Genomic DNA, 20042 nt, shown 5'->3' with positions numbered 1-20042 from the left:
CATTCTCAATCATCAATGATCAGTGCTTGTCAAAGTCATTTTCCATCATCAATGATCAGCTCTGCTACATTACCCCCCCCCCCCCCCCCCAAACCCAGTAGTATCGTCTGTACACTCATAAGAGCACCACCCTCCAACATGTTCATGATAAGCCTAGACGTCAGTCATTCAAGCTTCCTCAGACTTATAAAAGGGTTAAACAGGTTTTTTTTATTGATTAGGCATGAAGCATATTTGGACTGAAATCTGTATGGACTTCTTCAAGGGTCTTCTTCTATCTCATGGAAAAATGCCATCTTCATCTAACTTTCCAAAGCTGCACATTTTCCCACCCATATTCTGCCACATGGTATGTCGTTTATTGTATGCAACGAAATGTAGCATTCACACAACTTTTGGCAAGGATTAACATTTGTTGTGCCAATGGGTTTGGGTTAATGTACCCTACTCCCCCATTGAAAAAGCCATCCTCAAGACTTACAATCAGGAAAGCAGTCCAGTATGAAAGAATCACTGAGAAATGCTGAATTTTCTATTGCAGTGGGCATGAGTATAATATAAGGGAAAGAAACAAAGATTTGCAATCGACTTGAGCAGTGAAGTGAAATTGCCATCTCCACCAAATAAAAAGATCAATAAGTCAAAGATGGAAACTGACATGCAAGCAACGTGTGCCATGCATCTGGAGGCGCAGAAAGAACTCTAATGCTCAAAAGATGAAATAAGCGGGGGAGGCATGTAGTGGTTCTTACAACATTCATTCAATCCAACAGCATTATTATTTTCCTAAAGGTTTGTTGGTCTACATGATGTAGACTTTGTTTCTATTAATTGTTTTTGGCACCATTCCCGGCATAGATAAAAAAGGAAAGCATATGATGGTTCACACCCAAGGCCAAATGTGGCCGGAACAGCACCATTGCAGCTCAGACTTGACAAGACGAAGTCATTCAATTACCCTAAGAACAAAAAGGACAACACATTAACACAACAGATCTTCTAGGGCATATATGCCTGCAAAGTAGAACAATTATTCTCTCAAACCAAACATATAAATATAAATATAGTAATGTTTGAGAACCTACTACTACTATTGTTTGGGAAGAAAATAACTCAAGCGTCCAGTATTCATCTATCATAGCAAACTCCAATCTAAACAGTATTTAAAGCCACGCCACCAAGGATTAATTCAAATTAAGGGATTTCAGACAGTATAGTCATCGTGCACAACCACTATAATGACTGACAGAGAGACTCACTTAGGAGACGAGGGAATCATTCAATGAAAGAGAAGCTAGTTGATCCGTTGGACTCCCGGCCTGCTGCTGCTGCTGCTGCTGAGCAACATTCCTCAGAACTTCCATGGCCTCAGCAACTTTCGCTTTCAAAGCTTCAGGCGATTCAAGCAAGTGCAAAACCTCAGTTTGGTCCATCTCCAGAAGCATGCCAGTAACTTTGGCTGCCATATCGTGCTCCAACTGATCCACAAGTGGATACAAGCTTTCACCCAACATCTACACAACACAAAGTGAAGAAGTTAAGAACAAAGGTTGGTTTTCACTAGGGGCTTATTAATATCACTATGATGCGATAGAGCCTTGAATTGAATTAAAGCATACCGTCCTCTGATGTTCAGGTGTTGCATTTGCAAGAGCAGTGGCCAAAGCCCCTATTGGAATAGGCTGCGGTATGGCAGGCTCTCGTAATGGCATGCCACCCATGTCATATGGGACAGAAAGCATGCCTCCCGCCATTCCCGGCATGGGAACATCAGGCACATTACGACCTGGTGGGTAACGGTACATGCGTTGTCCCCTTGGGAGCATCTGTTACAACATTCATAGATAACATAAAAGACGATGTTAATGAGAAGGCAAAAAAACAAAGACGGCATTAAAAAAATGTTAAATTACCAAACAGACCTGCTGCTGAATTAGGGGCATCGGCTGCTGAGTTTGTTGCACTGGTCCTGCTCCACCACGTCTACCACCCTGACGTTGTCCCTGCTGCTGCTGCTGCTGGACCATTGGCACAAAAAAGTTTGGCATTGGCGCTCCACCAGGCCTCATCCCAGGGACAAGTTGCTGTTGGTATCCAAACCCGGGCTGACAGAAATTAACAGATAAGAGACCATTACCACCATTCAAAGGTTATGAACATTGCCCATGTTCAAAGCATAACATTCAAAAGAGTAAACGTCTTAAACTGCAACGGCAGCCAAATTCATCACGTTACAAGACAAAGATTCAGGGGAAAAAAGTGTTTCAAAATGTGTATTTTCATAGAAAGATGTGCACAAAGAGCATTAAGGTTCTCTCCATGAAAACAAATGTAAGCAAATAAATGATCAATTTAGCCCTTCCCTCGAGCTGAGATGCATGTATGGGTATATGGGCTGTCAATGGATGCTTAACGGTTCGGATACAGCAATATCCGAATCCAAAAATTTTATTTGATATCCGAATTCAAATTCGAATCCAACGGATGTTCTAAAACCCTATCCGAATTTGAATCCGATTATCCTATCGGATATCGGATAATATCCTATTAGAATTCGAATAATTTGTATATGAAAAAAACATAATTTTTCCTTATCCAATTAATTTTTTATTATTTAAAAAATATAATATATTATACTATGTATATAATAAATAAATCAAATCAAATAATACATATTATATTATTTATATAAAAAATAAATCAAATAAAATAATACATATTATATTATTTACATAAAAAATATATCAAATAAAATAATATATATTATATATTATTTCGAATCAGATATTATCAGATTCGAAATATTAATATCTGAATCCGTATCCGATAAGGATTCGAATATATAAAACTATCCGAATTCGAATCCAATATCCGAAAATTTTGGATAATATCCGATTTTTCGAATTCGAATTTGAATCAGATTCGAATTGTCAACTATCCATCGACACCCCGATACATCAACCACTTCAGTTTGTTGTAAGCTTTCTCTGTCAAATATCCAGGGACATCTAGAACAGAGTAATCATAGGGAATTTACCTTATTTTCTTTTCCTTTTATTGGTTCTTTTTATCGACAACATTTGGGAATTGGCTAACATGCTCAACTAAGTAAATAAGTTTTTGAACAGTTTGTGCATGGGGAGGTGTGCATTCCCCGATCAATACTTTTTCTTGATCCTCTATTCATTCAAGCAACCCTAGTAATTGATAATTGATAAAAAGGGAAAAGTCTTTTTTTTCTGCTAAGCAAGCAACAGATTAGTGGCTAATAGAGGTGAATATGGGTTCAACAGGATTTGAACCTAGGTCATGAGATCAACTCTCCTCAAGCCTTTACCACTTAGCTAAGTGGGACCTTCGTAAAATTATATGTATTAAAAAAAGAAAGAAAAAAAAAACATGTTTGCACTTGATTCTGTTTTGTTCCTAACTCACTATGTGACCAATACAGGAGCGTCCATACCAAGGCAAAGTGGGTCCACTAGTAGGCTTAACTTTGGCTCTAGTTAGCTTGGAATTTCAACTTTAATTTATCTTTATTTATTATATTTGGAGTGTTTTATGTTATTTTTATAGATAGTAGTTGTACTCCTGATCTTTTTAAAATAGTCATGTGCAAATTATGTGAGTTTTTAAGTATATTGAAATATTAAGATTAAATGGTTAATGATGTAATCAATGGCTAGGATGCTAGGGCTATTGTAACCCTCGTATAAATCATGTTCTAGAATAGTTTAATCTGCATCAATGTTTGACGCCTATGGTCAACTTTGACGTCCCATAAGCAATAATCATTATGATGTCCAGTACTTGATCACAAACACTTCTAATAGCAAGCAAAGATCAATTTTAATTAAATATTACTGAAATGATTTGCTATGGGCTTGGACCCATAGCTAAGTTGGTTTGACACATTGCAAAGCAACTTTGAGGTTGTGGCTTCAAGTCCAGCTTACCCATAAATAAAAAAATGTTTTAGTTTCTTGTTGATTTGATATCCCAAGTTCCCCAGGGTTTTCAATAGTTCTTTAGGAATGCAAGAAACAAATCAAGACCAACCTGATGCTAGATTCCCTGGATATAAACTGCCAAATACGTTGATTAGATAAGTTCATGACAGAACAATTGATATGCATTCAAGACTTTGTAGTCAACCAATTATGTTCATAATCTGTTTAAAGATGCCTGTATATTACATGGCCAAAATTATTATCCCTTCAGTAAATTAGAGCAATTTACCATGTAGAGAAATGTTAAGTGCAAATGGTAAAATTAGTCGACATGAGGAGAAATGTCCAATGCAACAAAAATTGCTCAAGAACATAACTAGTATAATGATAGGCTTTACCTGTGGAGGAATGATAGCAGGAGGCGCTTGACCATAAAATATTTGTTGTCCAAGACCTGGACCACCGGGAGGGTATATTGGCATTCGAGGGCCAACAGAAGGTGCTATTGCAACTGGCCGCATTTGAGAAAATTGTGCCTACATAAACAATGATTAGCAACAAAAAAGAGGGGAAAAAACACATTTTTGGAGCTAAAGCAAGATTTGAAATGATGTATCAAAGCAGGCCAAGATATCTTTTTTGTGGGCACAAACATCCAACTCCAGCTACAGTGGATGGAGTCCACTCCTGCTACAGTGGAGTGGGGTGCGACCAGATTCATACGGGTAGATATTATTTAGCTAGCATCTTATGATCAAGAAATTCAAGGTTCGAGTATGCAAAATGTCAGATATTTTCGCAACTTGTACAGCGGAACATATTTATTTACAAATCTACCTGCAACCTTGCCCTTCTATCTTCTTTCCTCTGTGCAAAAGCAACATAAAGAGGTTTGGCAACAACCATTTTGCCATTCATCTCCGCAAGCTACAAAAATAACACAGATCTTTAATAAAATTATGAAAAAAATTTCTCAAAGACGCAAGGATATTAACTTACCGCTCGACTTGCTTCTTCGGGAGACGAGAAAGCAACAAATCCTGAACCCCTACTAATTCCATTTGGGTCTCGCATAACCTATTAAGATTTCAAAAATCAAAACCAAATATATTTTAGTAAGCCCCCAACATGAAAAAGAGATTACTGGAGCCGACCAAAAAACACATCTACAAACCTTGCATGAAGTAATTGTGCCAAACTCCGAGAACAATTCCCTCAGCTTATCGTCACCAATGCTGTCATCCAAGTTCTTCACATACAAGTTCGCCCCTTGAAATTTGTCTTCAGCCTCCTTCACCGTCTGATCAAAACGCCCTTTTAGTTCCATCTCTCTTTCAGATTTCTTCTGTGCTTTCCCAACATACCACTCCTTCTCATCAAATTTCTTCCCATTAAGAGCCTCAACAGCTCGAGCAGCATCATCTGTATTCTCAAAGTTGACAAAACCAAAACACTTGGATTTTCCATCTCCATCCCTCATTACTACAACACTAGTAATCATTCCATACTCGCCGAAAAATTTCTTCAGATCTTCTTCTGTTGTTGATTCTGAGAGATTTTTGACAAAAACGTTATTGAATTTTTCCTTGCTTGTAGCTGTTTCTCTTTCCTGCTTACGAAGGAAATGGCCAACAAAAACAGGTTTATCATTCAACAGCATGCCATTGAGCTTATCTATTGCATTTTGTGCTGATTCCTCATGGTCAAACTGAACAAATCCATAGCCTTTTGATTGGCCAGAAGGATCTGTAGCTATCTTGCAAGAGAGAATATTTCCAAATACAGAAAATGTTTCATGGAGTCCTTTGTTGTCAATCGCCTTATCAAGATTCTGCCAGACAAATAATAACAGCTTTGTCAAGAAACAAATTAACCAAAACCAACAGCATAATATTTTGAATCCAGAACCGTGTGACCACAAAAATTAGAATAGAAATACCTTGATAAATATATTAGCAGTCCCACTTTTACGAATGCTAGGATCACGATGAGAATACATAATCCTAATTGGCTTGCCATTAAGAGGAGCGAAGTTTAGCACATCCAATGCTCTTGCGGCTGTCATATACATTAACATGTAAGAAATTGCACAAGAAAGAAAGAAATGATGGGCATCTGTATGGTGCAAAATTCTTGGGAAAAAGATTCGTGCATTATTCTCTTCCTAAAAAGAGATCTAAGAATAGGAAATATTAACACATGCTTAATTGGTTCAAAAATAAGAAACAGTTGCTCATATGAACCAAAGAGACCAATACAACTTTTTTTGCCTTGCATAAGTGAGAAAATGGACTTGGAACCCAAAATTTGAGGGTCGTACCAACTACCATCCAAGCTAGAGGAGCAAGATAAGGTAATTCCTGATTACCCTAGATGATTTTCATCCAAGATGCAGATACAATGTCTCGAGATTGGGCTTATGTAGCCATGAGCACGAGGAACTTTGTAGGTAACCTCATTGTTTGCGGGTTGTGGGGAAACTCTATCAAGTGGGGAATGAGGATGGGGTTCGGTAATCTGATAGGTTCTAAGTTTGTAGGCAAGAGGTTTTGTGATCCCAGAGGTTGCAGAAAAGTGGAAGTCCTTGGAGTGGCAATCTCATTGGAGGAAAAAGGGGTTAGTCGTTCGCTCAGAAGGAGGTTTTAGCCTTCGATCCTTAGCCTCTTTGGGAGGCTGAAGCATCTGTTGATCATGCTATCCGCCTTGTTTAGAAGGTGAAGTGAGAGGGACGCAACGTGATCGAGTGGTTGATGGAGAGGAGCTTCAAAGATGAAAACAGAGATTAGTAGACAATTTGTCAAGGTGATTGACTGGTTGTTGGAGAATATCCTGAGTGAGCCTTTCGGTTGGGATGGGGATTTGAGGGGTTCAAGACTGAATAGAGAGTCCTGCTGAAGGTTTCCCTAGGAATACCGAATAAAATAGGACTCGGTTCAAAAAGTTGTGGGTGAATAACTGCCTCCAACAACACTAAACAAATAGGAGATGCGGAGTTGTCTACCCATGGTAGAGGTGGTTTAGATAGCGTTGCACCTCATTTCATGAGTTTCTAAGTAGAGGACGTGACCTCAAGTCGGGTGACGACGTAATCACAACTTATTAAAGAGATCCAAGACTTTCAAAAGAAGGCAAGCGAACCTACTTTCAAATTGTCTTCAGGTAGGAGCTTGGGAAGTTGGGCTTGTTATGACAATTAGAGATTAATGGGAGCGGAAACAATTTTGGCAAAAGCTTGATGACATATATGCTTACTGGGAAAGGCCTTGGTGTGTGGGAGGAGATTTCAACATCCTTTGATTCTCGTTCGAGAAGCTTGGGGGTTCTAAAGTAACAACTAAAATGAGGAAATCCGATGAATATGTTAACAAGAACGGGTTGATTGATATTCCATTATGTGGTAACAAATACAGTTTGGCAAAGAATCGAGGCATACCAATTTAATAGGCTGGATAGATTCTTGGTTTCATCTTGGGAGGAGCATTTTAGTTTGACATACCAGGAGACATTCATGAGCAACCTTAGATCATTATCAATCTCTTTGCATACCGACGATTTTTCTAGAGTACATTCATGAGCAAGGAGATAGGCTTGCATTTGGTGGTGACCCAAGCGTGGTGTTCATAATAAAACTCTAGGTGATCAAGGAGAAGTTGATAATTGAAACAAGGAGTATTTTGGCAGAATTGAGGTAAAGAAGAAAGTTATGTTAGCAGGGAGGAGTTGGATAGAAAGAAAGAGTTGGGATGTTTGAGTGTTAAGGATGGGCAAGGAGGAGTAGCCTTATGGGAGTTTTTAGAATCTTGTTGCTGTGGAAAAAGTTAGTTGGAGACAGAAAACAAAAGTGAAATGGCTTAAATAAGGGGAATCCAATACTAAGTTCTTCCACAAATTGGCAAATAGTCATAGGAGAACAAATTGCATCTCTAAGTTACGGGTCAATGGAGTGAGGTTGGAAAGTGAGGATGGGATTGTTAATAGCTCTAGGAGAAACTGTATAAAGAGGAACATTATGTTAGACCAAAACTGATCATCTTCAGCTCAATAGCATTTCTGAGACATGGAAAGGTTGGCTTGAGAGACCATTTGAGGAGATGTTGCATGTTATTTCGAATATGAGTAGTGATTAAAGTTCCAAGCCCCGACGGTTTTTCAATGGCATTTTTCAAGGTTTGTTGCTCTTAAATAAAAGAAGACATGTCAATTGTGAAAGAGTTCTACATAGAGATGTTTTTGTATTATGGGTCTAATTTCTCATTTGTGCCCTTAATTCCAAAACAGAGTGGTACATAGTAGATTTCTGAGTTGAGGCTGATCAGTTAGCAGGAGCCACATACAAGATCATCTCAAAGCTACTCTCATCAAGGATAAAAGTGCTTCTTGACAGTGTTATTGGGCCTTCACAAAGAATACATGTTGGGTCTTATGGGTTTTGGTCAAAAGTGGATTCATTGGATGATAAAATGTGTATCCTCGCCTACTTTCTATATCCTAGTGAATTGATCACCCCAAGGTTTTTTCAAAAGTTTGAGAGGGTTGAGACAAGGGTACCCGTTATCCCCTTTCCTATTTATTGTCGTTGTCTAAGCTTTGGGGAGGATGTTGAAGAAAGTGGGTGAGAATAGGGATCTCCATGATTGCTTGGTAGAGGATCTATTGGGCCAATTGTGTCTCATCCTCAGTTTGAGGATGACACGCTCGTTTTTTGGATGAATCGATAAGTCAATTGAGATTCTTAATGCAATCTTCTGTTGTTTCAAGGTGACACTTGGACTCCCAGTGAATCTTTAGAAGAGGAAAGTTCTTGTTGGTGGTGATGTGCAAAATGTAGAGTTGCTTGCCGCCATTTTGGGTTGTCAAACAAGTCAATTGCCCACGATCTACCTTAGGTTACCTTTGGAGATTCTGTATAACTCTATAGCTCTATGAGAGCCAGTGTGAGAAAGAGTTGGAAGGAGAGTCGATAGTTGTCACACAATGTACTTAACCAAAGGTGGGAAGATGACGATGATTAAGAGCACTCTGTATAGCATTCTGATATACTTGTCCTTTTTTACACTGCTAAAGAGTGTGGAATTGAAGCTAAATAAACTGAGTTTCTTAGGCATGACATTAATAATAAGTTTTTTTTTTTAATAACCAAAAGTTTATTAATGGAGGACACAAAGTCCTCAAAAATGAGAACAAGAAAATAAAAAGAACAAAAACAAAAAGCAACATAAAAACAAGAAGCACAAAAACCAACTCCCAAAACCACTCCAATCACCCTCAGCTTACAAGCTCCCATCTAAATAAGAAATCCTTGAACCAAAAACCTCTAAAATTGTGGTACTGTTTGCACTAAAAGAATAGAATGCCCACAATACTAAAATGATCCGCATAAAATGCTCTTTCCCATCAAAGATGCGACCGTTTCTTTGCTTCCACCAACAGATGGCCGAGGGTAGAAGGTTCCAAAGAGTCCTGCCCTTACCTGAAAGTCCATGGACCTCCAACAATCATGCAAACAGCGAATCGACCAAGGGGCAGGCCATGACAGATTGAAAAGGGAAATAAAGGACCACTGGAGAAGAATACAATTCACTGACTCATCATTAGACTTGCAAAGAGAACAAAACTCAACAATGACCACACCCCTCAATCTAAGATGATCAATAGTAAGAATCTTATCCAAGGCCATTAACCATATGAAGAAAGTGGACATTCCGTAAGTTGGGATTGATGAACAAGGCACTTTTGGGAAAGTAAGTGGAAAATTGGAGTCGAGGAGAAAAGCCTTCAAAGAAAGGTGATACCGAATAAGATTGGTTTGAGTCACTTTGGTTGAGGGAGTTGGATAAAGAGCAAGTCAATGGGTTGTTGTGTTTGGAGATGGATTCTTAAAGTTGCTTCGTTAGTTCATGTTAGAATCAACTTCAAGGTTGGAATGGAAACAACGTGAATTTTGGGAAGATAGATGGTATGGTCATACTCCTCTTAGGATCAATTCCCAACTCTTTTTGGGTTGTCCTCAAAGCAAGGAAGAGACAAACTTAGTTTTTTTTTTTTTAAATCTCAAATCGATCAGTGGCTTGGGCTACAATAAAGAAGAGCATTTAACAATTGGGAGATAGAAGAGTTGGATCGATTAATTGCGCTATGTCTAATGTGTCTTCATTCCGGAGCATAATAAAAATTAGATTTGGGAAGGGCCAAGAACGAGATGTTTTTTGTGTGTTCTCTTATCGGTCTAGGCACCATGATATTGGTAGGTACTTCTCAGTTCTTCCTATTTAGGGACCTAAAGTTCTATCCAAGGTTGCTTTTTTATATGGAAGTTGTACTAGTCTACTAGATAAACTCCAAACGATGAACTTGCTAATGTGTAAAAGCTTTTGTATGTCAAACTTTTGTTATTTATGTAAAAGGGATTGGGAGTCAATGAGACATCTTGTTATGAATTGCTCGTTTGCTCCCAAGGTATGGGGGTACTTGTTGGAGTTCTTTGGCATCAATTGTTGCTTTCCTAAGTCAATAAGATCTTTGGTTGAGTCTTGTCCAACGTTGGGTTCATATTTCATCTTGGCTAATCATCAGATCTTCAAAGAGAAGGGCATGCATCAAGATGTCTTGTTGTCCATGATGAGTCTTTCGTTTTTTGGGTGTAAGATTTTTAAGGAGTTTAGGATAGTTTTCTTTGAGGACTTGTTGTCCATGATGAGTCTTTTATTTTTTTGGAGTAAGATCTTTAAGAAGTCTAGAGTAGTTTTCTTTGAGGATTTGTTGTCCATGATGAGTCTTTTATTTTTTTGGTGTAAGATCTTTACAGAGTTTAGGGTAGTTTTCTTTGAGGACTTTATGGGTAGGTGCGTGGTTGGATATGTTCTTTAACCCCTGTAGAAGACCTTGTCTTTTTGTTGCATCTTTTTTGTTGGTCATCTCGATAAATAATTTCCATAGCATCACCAAGTTGAATTCACCCAAATTCAAACAATAGAAAAATAAAACCTTCAATTAATATAGGGACTGAGTAGTTGCACACCATCCATTACCAATTGCACTCCATTTGGATGATTACACTCCAAAAATAATTTTAACAAAATATTGCACGAAATATTGTTCTTCCTCAACTATGCCCACAGAAATTATAGTTGGTCCAGTAATTTTTGCAAGAAATATTGTCATTTTGGAATCATGTTTACAAAATTACAATCCCTTGAAATATACAAGTTCATATTAATTTTAGATAGAGATAAGAAATTCAATATTCTAATTAAGTTGGAGCCAAAGAGATCACGAGCAAAATCTATCAAAAATAAATAAAACACGAGCAAAATAGAGCATGAGCATAGAATACAAAGCTACGAGTTAAAATAAAGGTTAAACCCTAAAAGATTAGGTATTGGAGTGCAAGCAATAGGTTAAACTAGAGGTCATAAAAAACAAAAAAAATAAAGGATTGTTTGGTGTGTAACCAACAATTAGTGGTGTGCAACTAATCGGTCCCTTAATATATATATATATATATATTAAGGGGAATGCTAACATCCAAGACCTCATGGGGACGTTAGCATTCTCCAATATTTTTTTTTTAATAATGCCCCTACCCATTTTGTCATTTAGTGAAAAAAACAAGGGTATATTAGTCTTTTTACATAATAAATACTTATTTATGTAATTAATACTTGTCTATTTCATAATAAATGCTAAGGGCATTTAATCTTTAGAATTAAATGCCTTGTTGCAATAAATGATTTGACAATCAATGCAAACAAGTATTTATTGTGTAAAAGACCAACATACCCCTATTTGTTTTCACTAAAAGACATAATGAATATGTGTATTATTGGAAAAATAAAGAGTTGGAGAATGCTAAAGCCCCCATGAGGTCTTGGACGTTAGCATATATATATATATATATATATATATATATATATATATATATATATATTCATTTATTGTCTCCTTCAAACAAACTATTACATTGTTTAAATATAAAAAAATCAGTTGCTAAAACCTAAAAGATTTCTAATTTGACTTTCACTTGTATTCTAGGGTAATTTTCTCAGAGAATAATGCTGAAGTGACCTCAAGCTAGAACCTCATACTGCACTTCATGACGTGAAAGTGGATTGGAACCATAGATGCTTTTCACTCATATCTCGATGAAAAACATCTATGGTTCCTATCCAATTTCACGTCATGAAGTGCAATATGATGTTCCAACTTGAGGTCACTCCAGCACGACTCTTTCTCAATATAGTAACTTTTTTAAAATAATTTTTTCCAAAAATAGTAAAATTTCTAATACAACAAAAACTTTTCTACTAAAATTAAAATATCTAATAAACTTCTAAAACAAATAGGACTCAAAATAATCCAAAAATAAATCTCTTATATCCTAAAATTTTGTCTAACTCATTAATTACTATTAAATCCACTAAATAACAACCCATGATCTTTGATGTCCCCTTCAATTGGACTATTGATTTGGTTTGCATCTCGCATTAAAAGATTTTTATTTCCACAATAAATGGACTGCATAATTTTTCAAATTTTGATCCACTTTTGGTAAGGCAAGAAAAATCAAAATAGGCTGAGTTTTTGTGAGTTTATTCTTATCGGGAATCCGCCTTAATTTATCTCCATATTCCTCATAAGTATGCGTCATTATAGTGTCAAAAAAAGTTTTATAATATTCTGAACCATAGAAATTAAAAGGGCAAACACATCGAAACCCCCATCATCTTTTTGCATTTTTCCACCAGTACAAGATAATATTATCAAAAGGAGAAAGAAGAGATCTAGAAAACCTAACTTATATGCAAACAAAAAAGCAAGAAAAGAAAATTTAAAATATGTAGACATAACATCTCAAACATGATACATGGAACTGTTGTTCCCCAAAGTTATGTTCTCTCATTAATGCATTTTCCCAACTGGAAATGAAATCCTCAAAAGATAATAATGCTCGTTGAAGGCATGCTCCTTTGAATCAAAGAAACGACAATTTGGTTCTTTCCAAAGGGACCAACAAATAATGAAAGACTTCGGGGAGCAAATGCTCATATTCCCACATGCAAATGCCGCAAACTACCAAGAATGAAAAAGGGATAGTATGGACATGGGGAAAACCCAATGGATATTGTAGAAGGAAAGGAACTGAGACTAGATGACCCTTGTAAGATTGCTATCAGAGTCACAAAGTTAGGGTTTGAGAATAAATTGAAAAGGAGACAATTCAATAAAATCGAAAAAAATAATCAAATCCTATATGAAACTATAATAGTAGATCAATCACCAAACCCCATATTAATATCATCTAAATATCCACAGAAAATAACCACAAGTCCACAACACATGCAAGGTTCATATATTTAATATTTTATATTTAAATATATAAAAAGATTAAAATTATTAGTCCAAGTTAGGATTCATCTATTTCATTAGTTAAATAGTCATCACTATCTTCATCAAAGGTCATCTCTTCTTACTATCATCTTTTGGTTTTCCCGATTTAATCACGAAGTTAACAAAAGTTGTGACTTTTTTTTATAGATATAAGGAAAATACAAAAGACAGAAAGGGAAGGTTGAGTTGACCAACCCAAAAAGGAAAGAAACAACTAACTAAAACTTAGAAATGTTACAAACTCTATCCCACCAGACTAGGAAGTCCTCCAGGAAAACCTCCTTCAATTCTTTGAAAACCTAACACCAAAAAAATAATAACCAAGAATAGACATGAATAACTCTTGACAAAATTGTTCCTTTCCCTATTTACCTATAAAAAAAATGATTATTTCTTTCCCTAAAAAATCCAAGCATTTCTTTCCTTACAAATGCCCCAAGTAATCACAAATGGTGTTAGACTCCAAATCAACCTCTTCAAAAAATGAAAACCCAACCCCAATTGAAGACATTCCCCAAACACACCTCTTATTGTACGCGGTAGACAACAATCCACTCCGAAACAAGACAAAAAAAGATCCCACACCTCTTTGGCCACCACACAATGCACAAGTCACGATTAAATCACAAAGGATGTGACTTGTTGAAAAGGTCACAATTACAATGTTGAAGAAAAAAGTCACGATTTAATCACAACTTCTTTTATAAGGTGCAGTATTTGTTGACTATGGTTGCAATGGATGAGAAGGTGACCGATCAACTCACCATTGAATTTATACATGGAACAAAAATCAATCATGACAATACCCCCTGAAATGTAAGATTAACAAAACTATCACCTTAATAATAAAATAATTTTTTTTTTAAGATGGAGATGGGAGACATCTTGTTAAAATGACCAGCACTCGCCCTCCCAGTCATTAATATTCCTCTTGAATTCAAAGTTCCCTAAGACTTCTACTCCAAGCCAAACCAAGAATCTAAAATAACAAGTTCTTTTTGGATCAAATCAAGTACAAAGAGAATAATGATCCTCCCAAAATCAAATTTTAGTCCCTCTCCACTTTGTAATCAATCCTCCTCTTGAACTCAAAAAGCACCTTCAACACCACTTTAAATACTCCATACCAATAAGATGATTTTACAACACAGCTTTCCCAATCTAAGGCATCAAAGTCATACTTTGATTGGACCACTCTCTTTCAAAAATCCACTTCTTGTCCTAAAAAAAAATTTATTCATGAATCTAACATTCCTAAATCCTAAAACAACACCTTTTTGTTATTCCATAGAAAATGCATAAACATCTTATCCAACTTCAATTCCACAACCCATACAAAATATATATATTTTTTTTTAAAAAAAGAAGAACAAATACAAATACAAACTGTAATGAAAAATGAAAAACTAACCGTCTTGGGTGTTGCTATAGTTAACATAGGCATAACCGAGTGATCGTCGAGTGCTTATATCCCTGCAGACACGAACCGACACGACTTGCCCGACTTGGCTGAACAGATCGTAAAGCTGCGAGTCCGTCACATTAAATTCAAGATCTCCAACATACAAAGAAGTCAATACAAACTGATTTCCAACAGCGTTCGCCGCTGCTCCATTTGAACCTACAGGAATCTGAGGTTGGACTTGAACTTGCGCCATCTTTCACAACTATCTCTTTTTTTTTTCTTTTTCTTTTTCTTTCTTTTTTTTTTTTTTTCTTTTTTTCTTTTTTTCTTCCCTCTCCCCTTGTTATTGATTGAAACAAAACCCCAGAAACGCGAGACACGATAATCACTCTGTTTCTAAAACGAAATATTAAAAAAAGATCAAGAACTCTCTGTCTCTCTCTCTCTCTCTTTCTCTCGCTCAATTAGTAGAATTTGAAGGGTTTTTGTAGATTTTTCTTTTTTTGAACTTTTTTTTTTTTTTGATTGAAGAGGAGAGGGAAAGATAGATCGAAGATCCGGACCGTAGGACCGGGGACGAGGAAGAAGAGAACAATAGAGAAGGAAACAGACGGTAGGGCAGGCCCAACACAACCGCAGCGCTCTTCTGCGAACCGCTTCGTCTATATATTGGGATGAGAATGACAACGCCAAACCCTAATTTTATTTATCGAGGAAATCTCGACCATCGATCTTTAACATGGGACCGGGTGTTTGGTTGCAAGTGATTGTGGGACGAGCTTAAGTGAGGACTTGTTCTTAAATCGGCAAAACATACTCCAAAAATATGAATGGCATTGACAGATGACCCAAAACATACTCAAGGGTATGTTTGATTGCACATAAAAAAAATAAGGTGGAAAATTAATTTTCATAGAAAATAATATTTTTTAAGTATTTAATTACACATGAAAATGAAAATTCATTTTTCACCTCAATCAAAATGTTCACAAAAACATGAATTTCACTTTTATCCCCAATTCTTCCCCTTATATCTTTTTCTTCCTTACCACCACCACCACCATCACACTAACATCGTCGTCGTCACTATCGTTATCATCGTCGTCGTCATCACCATCTCTGGCCATCACTCACTCTCTCTCTCTCTCCTCCTTCTTCATTCCTCTCCTCCTTCGATGTCGTCGCCACCACGTTCTCCTCTCATCTTCTTCTTTACTTACCTTCGCCACCACCACCACGTTCTCCTCTCTTCTTCCTCATTTATCTCCGTCTTCGTCACCGTCGTCGCCGCCGCCACCACCACATTCTCCCCTCTTCTTCCTCACTTATCTTCGTCGTCACCGCAACTACCACCACGTTCTCCCCTCTTCTTCCTCACTTATTTCCGTCATCGTCGCCACCACCACATCCTCTCCCCTCCCTCTTCCTCCTCATCTTCTTCTTCCTTTCCCCTTCCTCTCATCTTGTTTCTCCTCATCCCCCTCTCCTTCTTCTTTTTCCTCATATAAATTTTCTATGATTTTATCCAAGTACAATCAAACAATAGAATTTGATTTTCCAACCCTACCTATTTTCCATCACTAATTTTCCATGAATTTCAAATTCCATAGAAAGTCACTTTCCATGCAATCAACCCATTTTAAAACTTCTAACCCCAATTTGCAAGTTGAAGAATCATGGACCATCGATTATTTGCAAATCACTTTTGATGAGGTTAGAAATTTTAGAATGGGCTGATTTTTCATGAGGATAATTTCCTCACCATATAGATCATCCTCACAAAATATCAACTCATTTCAAAACTTTTAACCCATGTTTTGAAAAATATTTGACACAATGTTTGGTTTTTTTATGACCTCCGAACACTTCTTATATATATATATATGAGAACACTAACGTTCAAGACTTTATGAGATCGTTAGTATTCTAATACTTTATTTTTCCAATAATACACATATTCATTTTGATTTTTAATGAAAACAAATAGGAGTATATTGGTCTTTCATATAATAAATGCTTATTTACATTGATTATCAAATCATTTATTGCAACAAGACATTCAATTCTAAAGATTAAATACCCTTGGCATTTATTATGAAAAAGATAAGTATTAATTACATAAAAAGTATTTATTATGTAAAAATACTAATATACCTTGTCTTTTCCACTAAATGACAAAATGGGTAAAGTTATTATTTGAAAAAAAAAGGTATTAGAGAATGCTAACATCCCATGAGGTCTTAGACGTTAGCATTCCCCATATATATATATAAAGAAAGAGAGAGAGATAGAAAGAGAGAAATACAGTTTTATGGACTGAAGGTCCATTCATCTCTATGGACCACATGTTACATGTCGACCAAATACACCATCAGGTGCCAAATGTATATAGAGCATACAATTTATGTACTCTCAAAAAATTAGAAATAAAAAAATAGATTTTTTCACCATTAGAGTTAAATTTTAAATCAAGGAATTCAATGATCATCCATTTTAAACTCAAGATCCAACATCAAAAAATATTTTTTTTGAGAGGATTTATTTTTTCAAGCCTAATCTAGACAACGTACAAAAGGGTGAGTTGCCATTTAGACCAATGCGACAATCCACATGGCCCAAATGTGGACCTCGGTCTATGTTTTACATGGTCTCTTGGTTTATACAACATTTTCCATATATATATATATATATATATATATATATATATATATATATGTCTGTGTGCGGTCGAAATCCGGTCGACGGCTTTGATGGATCCCTCATGCACTGATCTCGAAATAGCTCCCGGTATCCCCTTCCTCGCGGCGGCCTAGTACATGTCACAGACACTCCAACGCTCAAGTTAGAGAGACAGAAGAATAGTAATTGATACTCCTAGTCCTCGGTCCTTCCAGCCCCTTTACAATAGTGTTTATTGTGCTATTTAACCCCCTACTTCTCCTTAGGGTTTCCTTTTCTATAGGCTGTAGTATAGGCCGTAATTATAGGATTTATGCTAATTCTGGGGGGTTGTTTACCTAATTGGGGTATCTTGGAATGATCGAGTTTATCTGTTATGATTGCATTCGGGATTTTCAGAACTAACGTGCATGCAACAGTATTGCGGTTTTCTCGAGGTCTGGTTTACCCTGCCTGGCAAGGCTGACTCAACTTAATGTTGTGTTGCCCTACTAGCCAGACTAGGAAGGCCTGTGCTCTAAACTGATATGTGTTAGGTACCATTTAGCCGGCTAGGAAAGGAATATTAACATCCTTATAGGAAGAATATCTAGTGTTTCCCAATTCCCAGCCTACACCCACGTTAACTGAAGCCCTCGAGCCAAGTTACATGGAGTCCCGCGTGTCATAGGATCATCTATTGCTTGTAACACACCTATTGCTTTTGTTACATATTACATCGTATAATTTCAATATTATATCAATAAAGTTGCCTTCGGGCTTTGTCTTGAGTTGCCTCGTTTACTTGTTTGCTAGCTACGTTTATGATGTATGATCATTTTTACAGGCTTGTTTGTGGATTAGCACCACTTGCAATACGATCGTGACACACAAGCTAATGAGGGAATGAAGTTATGATGTTGGTTGCTTGATTATCTTTCCATGCTTCTAGCAACTATCACAACGCTTGACATACGATCCTACATCTTTTTATAAGTAGGGCTAGAAGTGCCCCTGAGAGAGTACCTTATGCGCTAAAATTCTCCCCCCTGAATGGTTTCCACAATCACCCTCATGGATCTCTCTCAAAACTTCATTTGCTTCCTCTGGCTCGAGGCAGCGTAGGAGTGGCCCCTACAAACTTTTTGTATGAAGCCCCATTTAGAATCGTGTACCTCTCCGCTCTATTCTTAACTTGTTTGGCATCCTTCAGATTGCTGGACAGCTCCCCGCGCTGTAAGTAGGCTAGGGTTAGATTTATCCACCCTTGATCTTTTTCAACTGCTACTAAACTGGGCAACCCAAACTCGTCTATTGACGAGTGTTCCTGATAGCTCAACGGTAACTCTCTATTGTCCTGTCGGACCAACATCGAGGCAATATAGGCCAGTGCATTTGCATGTCTATTGTCCATCATTGGTATGTGCTCAATATTAATATCTTCTGCTCGCTGCACAACTGCCCTGATTTTTCCCAGATAGAGTTGCATCCACGGATCCCGGGCCTCAAACGTCCCATTGGCGTGGTTGACCACTAATTGAGAGGTGTTGTAGATCGTGGCCTCTACTACCCCCAATCCTACTAAGAATTTGAGGCCGAGCAGCATTGCATCATATTCTGCCTTGTTATTTGAGGCCTTGAACCCAGGGTCACCGCGTTCTCTATCTGGCTCTATCCGGAGTGATTAGTACTATTCTGATTCCTGATCCCTCGAGATTGGATGACCCATCCACATAGATTTTCCACCCCGGTTTGTGCTGTAGTTCTTGCTCGTCTTCCGTCTGCTGCAACTCTTCTACCAACAGATCTGCTTTCTCGTCCACTGAGAAGTCTACCAAGAAGTCAGCTACCACTTGGCCTTTCACCGAAACTCTCAGCTTGTACTCGAAGCCGAATTCTGCTAATTAAACTGCCCACTTGGCCATCTTGCCTGATCCTTCTGCCTTCCCCAATACTATCTTCAAAGGAAATTATGTGATGACTTGTACCCGATGTGCCTGGAAGTACAGTCGCAGGCGCATCGCTGTATAGGCCAGTGTTAACCCCACCTTCTCAAGCTTTGTGTAGCGCATCTTTGTGTCTGTAAAGGTCTTGCTCATGGGATGTTCCCTTGTTGTCCCGGTTCTGACCAAAACTGAGCTGAGCGCATGTTTGGAAGTGGCCAAATACACCCAACTCTTCTCTTGCTTCTAGCTTGGAGAGTATAGGTGGCTTGACAAGATAACTCTTCAACTCCAAGAATGCCCGCTCACACTCTTCTGTCCACTCGAACTGGGAGTTCTTCCGTAAAAACTAGTATAAAGGTCTGCACTTATCGAAAGATTTGGCTATGAAGCGATTCAAAGCAGTTATTCTCCCTGCAAGTTTCTGGACTTGTTTCTGAGTCTTTGGGGATGTCATCTCTATCAATGCCTTGATCTGGTCTAGGTTGGCTTCAATCCCCTTCTTTGTGACTAAATAACCTAGAAGTTAGCGCAAAGGTACACTTCTCTGGGTTGAGCTTCATTCCGACTTTCCTTATCTTGGAAAATACTTCTAAATCTCCAACGTGATCTTTCCTCATTTTGCTTTTAACCAGCAAGTCATCTATATACACCTTTGCTGTCCTTCCTAGCAGACCTCTGAATAGCTCTATTACTAAC

At 37.5% G+C, this 20042-nt stretch overlaps 2 protein-coding genes across 3 annotated transcripts; both read right to left on the bottom strand.

The window, feature by feature from the left end:
* Window positions 1-697: 697 nt before the first annotated feature.
* LOC147404824 (polyadenylate-binding protein 2-like) lies at window positions 698-15406 on the bottom strand. 2 transcript variants are annotated; one of them, XM_086440903.1, is made up of 10 exons: window positions 14749-15406; window positions 5890-6008; window positions 5125-5781; window positions 4950-5027; window positions 4788-4877; window positions 4349-4486; window positions 1923-2105; window positions 1620-1826; window positions 1260-1514; window positions 698-959 (listed from the first exon to the last, which is right to left on the bottom strand). In XM_086440903.1, exons 1-9 carry the CDS (start codon window positions 14993-14995, stop codon window positions 1260-1262), a joined length of 1974 nt encoding a protein of 657 aa, XP_086297029.1. In that variant the 5' UTR covers window positions 14996-15406; the 3' UTR covers window positions 698-959. The 2 variants fall into 2 exon arrangements, with proteins under 2 accessions (XP_086297029.1, XP_086297028.1); XM_086440902.1 differs by lacking the exon at window positions 698-959 and having other exon boundaries at window positions 998-1514.
* Window positions 15407-18493: 3087 nt separating this feature from the next.
* Window positions 18494-19006, bottom strand: LOC147404823 (uncharacterized). The gene has a single exon (XM_086437916.1). The coding sequence runs from the start codon at window positions 19004-19006 to the stop codon at window positions 18494-18496; it is 513 nt and encodes a 170-aa protein (XP_086294042.1).
* Between the last annotated feature and the right edge of the window lie 1036 nt (window positions 19007-20042).

This window comes from Akebia trifoliata, chromosome 4 (genome assembly GCF_017979445.1).
Source record: "Akebia trifoliata isolate Shusen 1 chromosome 4, ASM1797944v1, whole genome shotgun sequence".
Lineage (NCBI taxonomy): Eukaryota > Viridiplantae > Streptophyta > Magnoliopsida > Ranunculales > Lardizabalaceae > Akebia > Akebia trifoliata.
The sequence above is the reverse complement of the archived record's forward strand: the minus strand, read 5'-3'. Positions and strand labels throughout refer to the sequence as shown.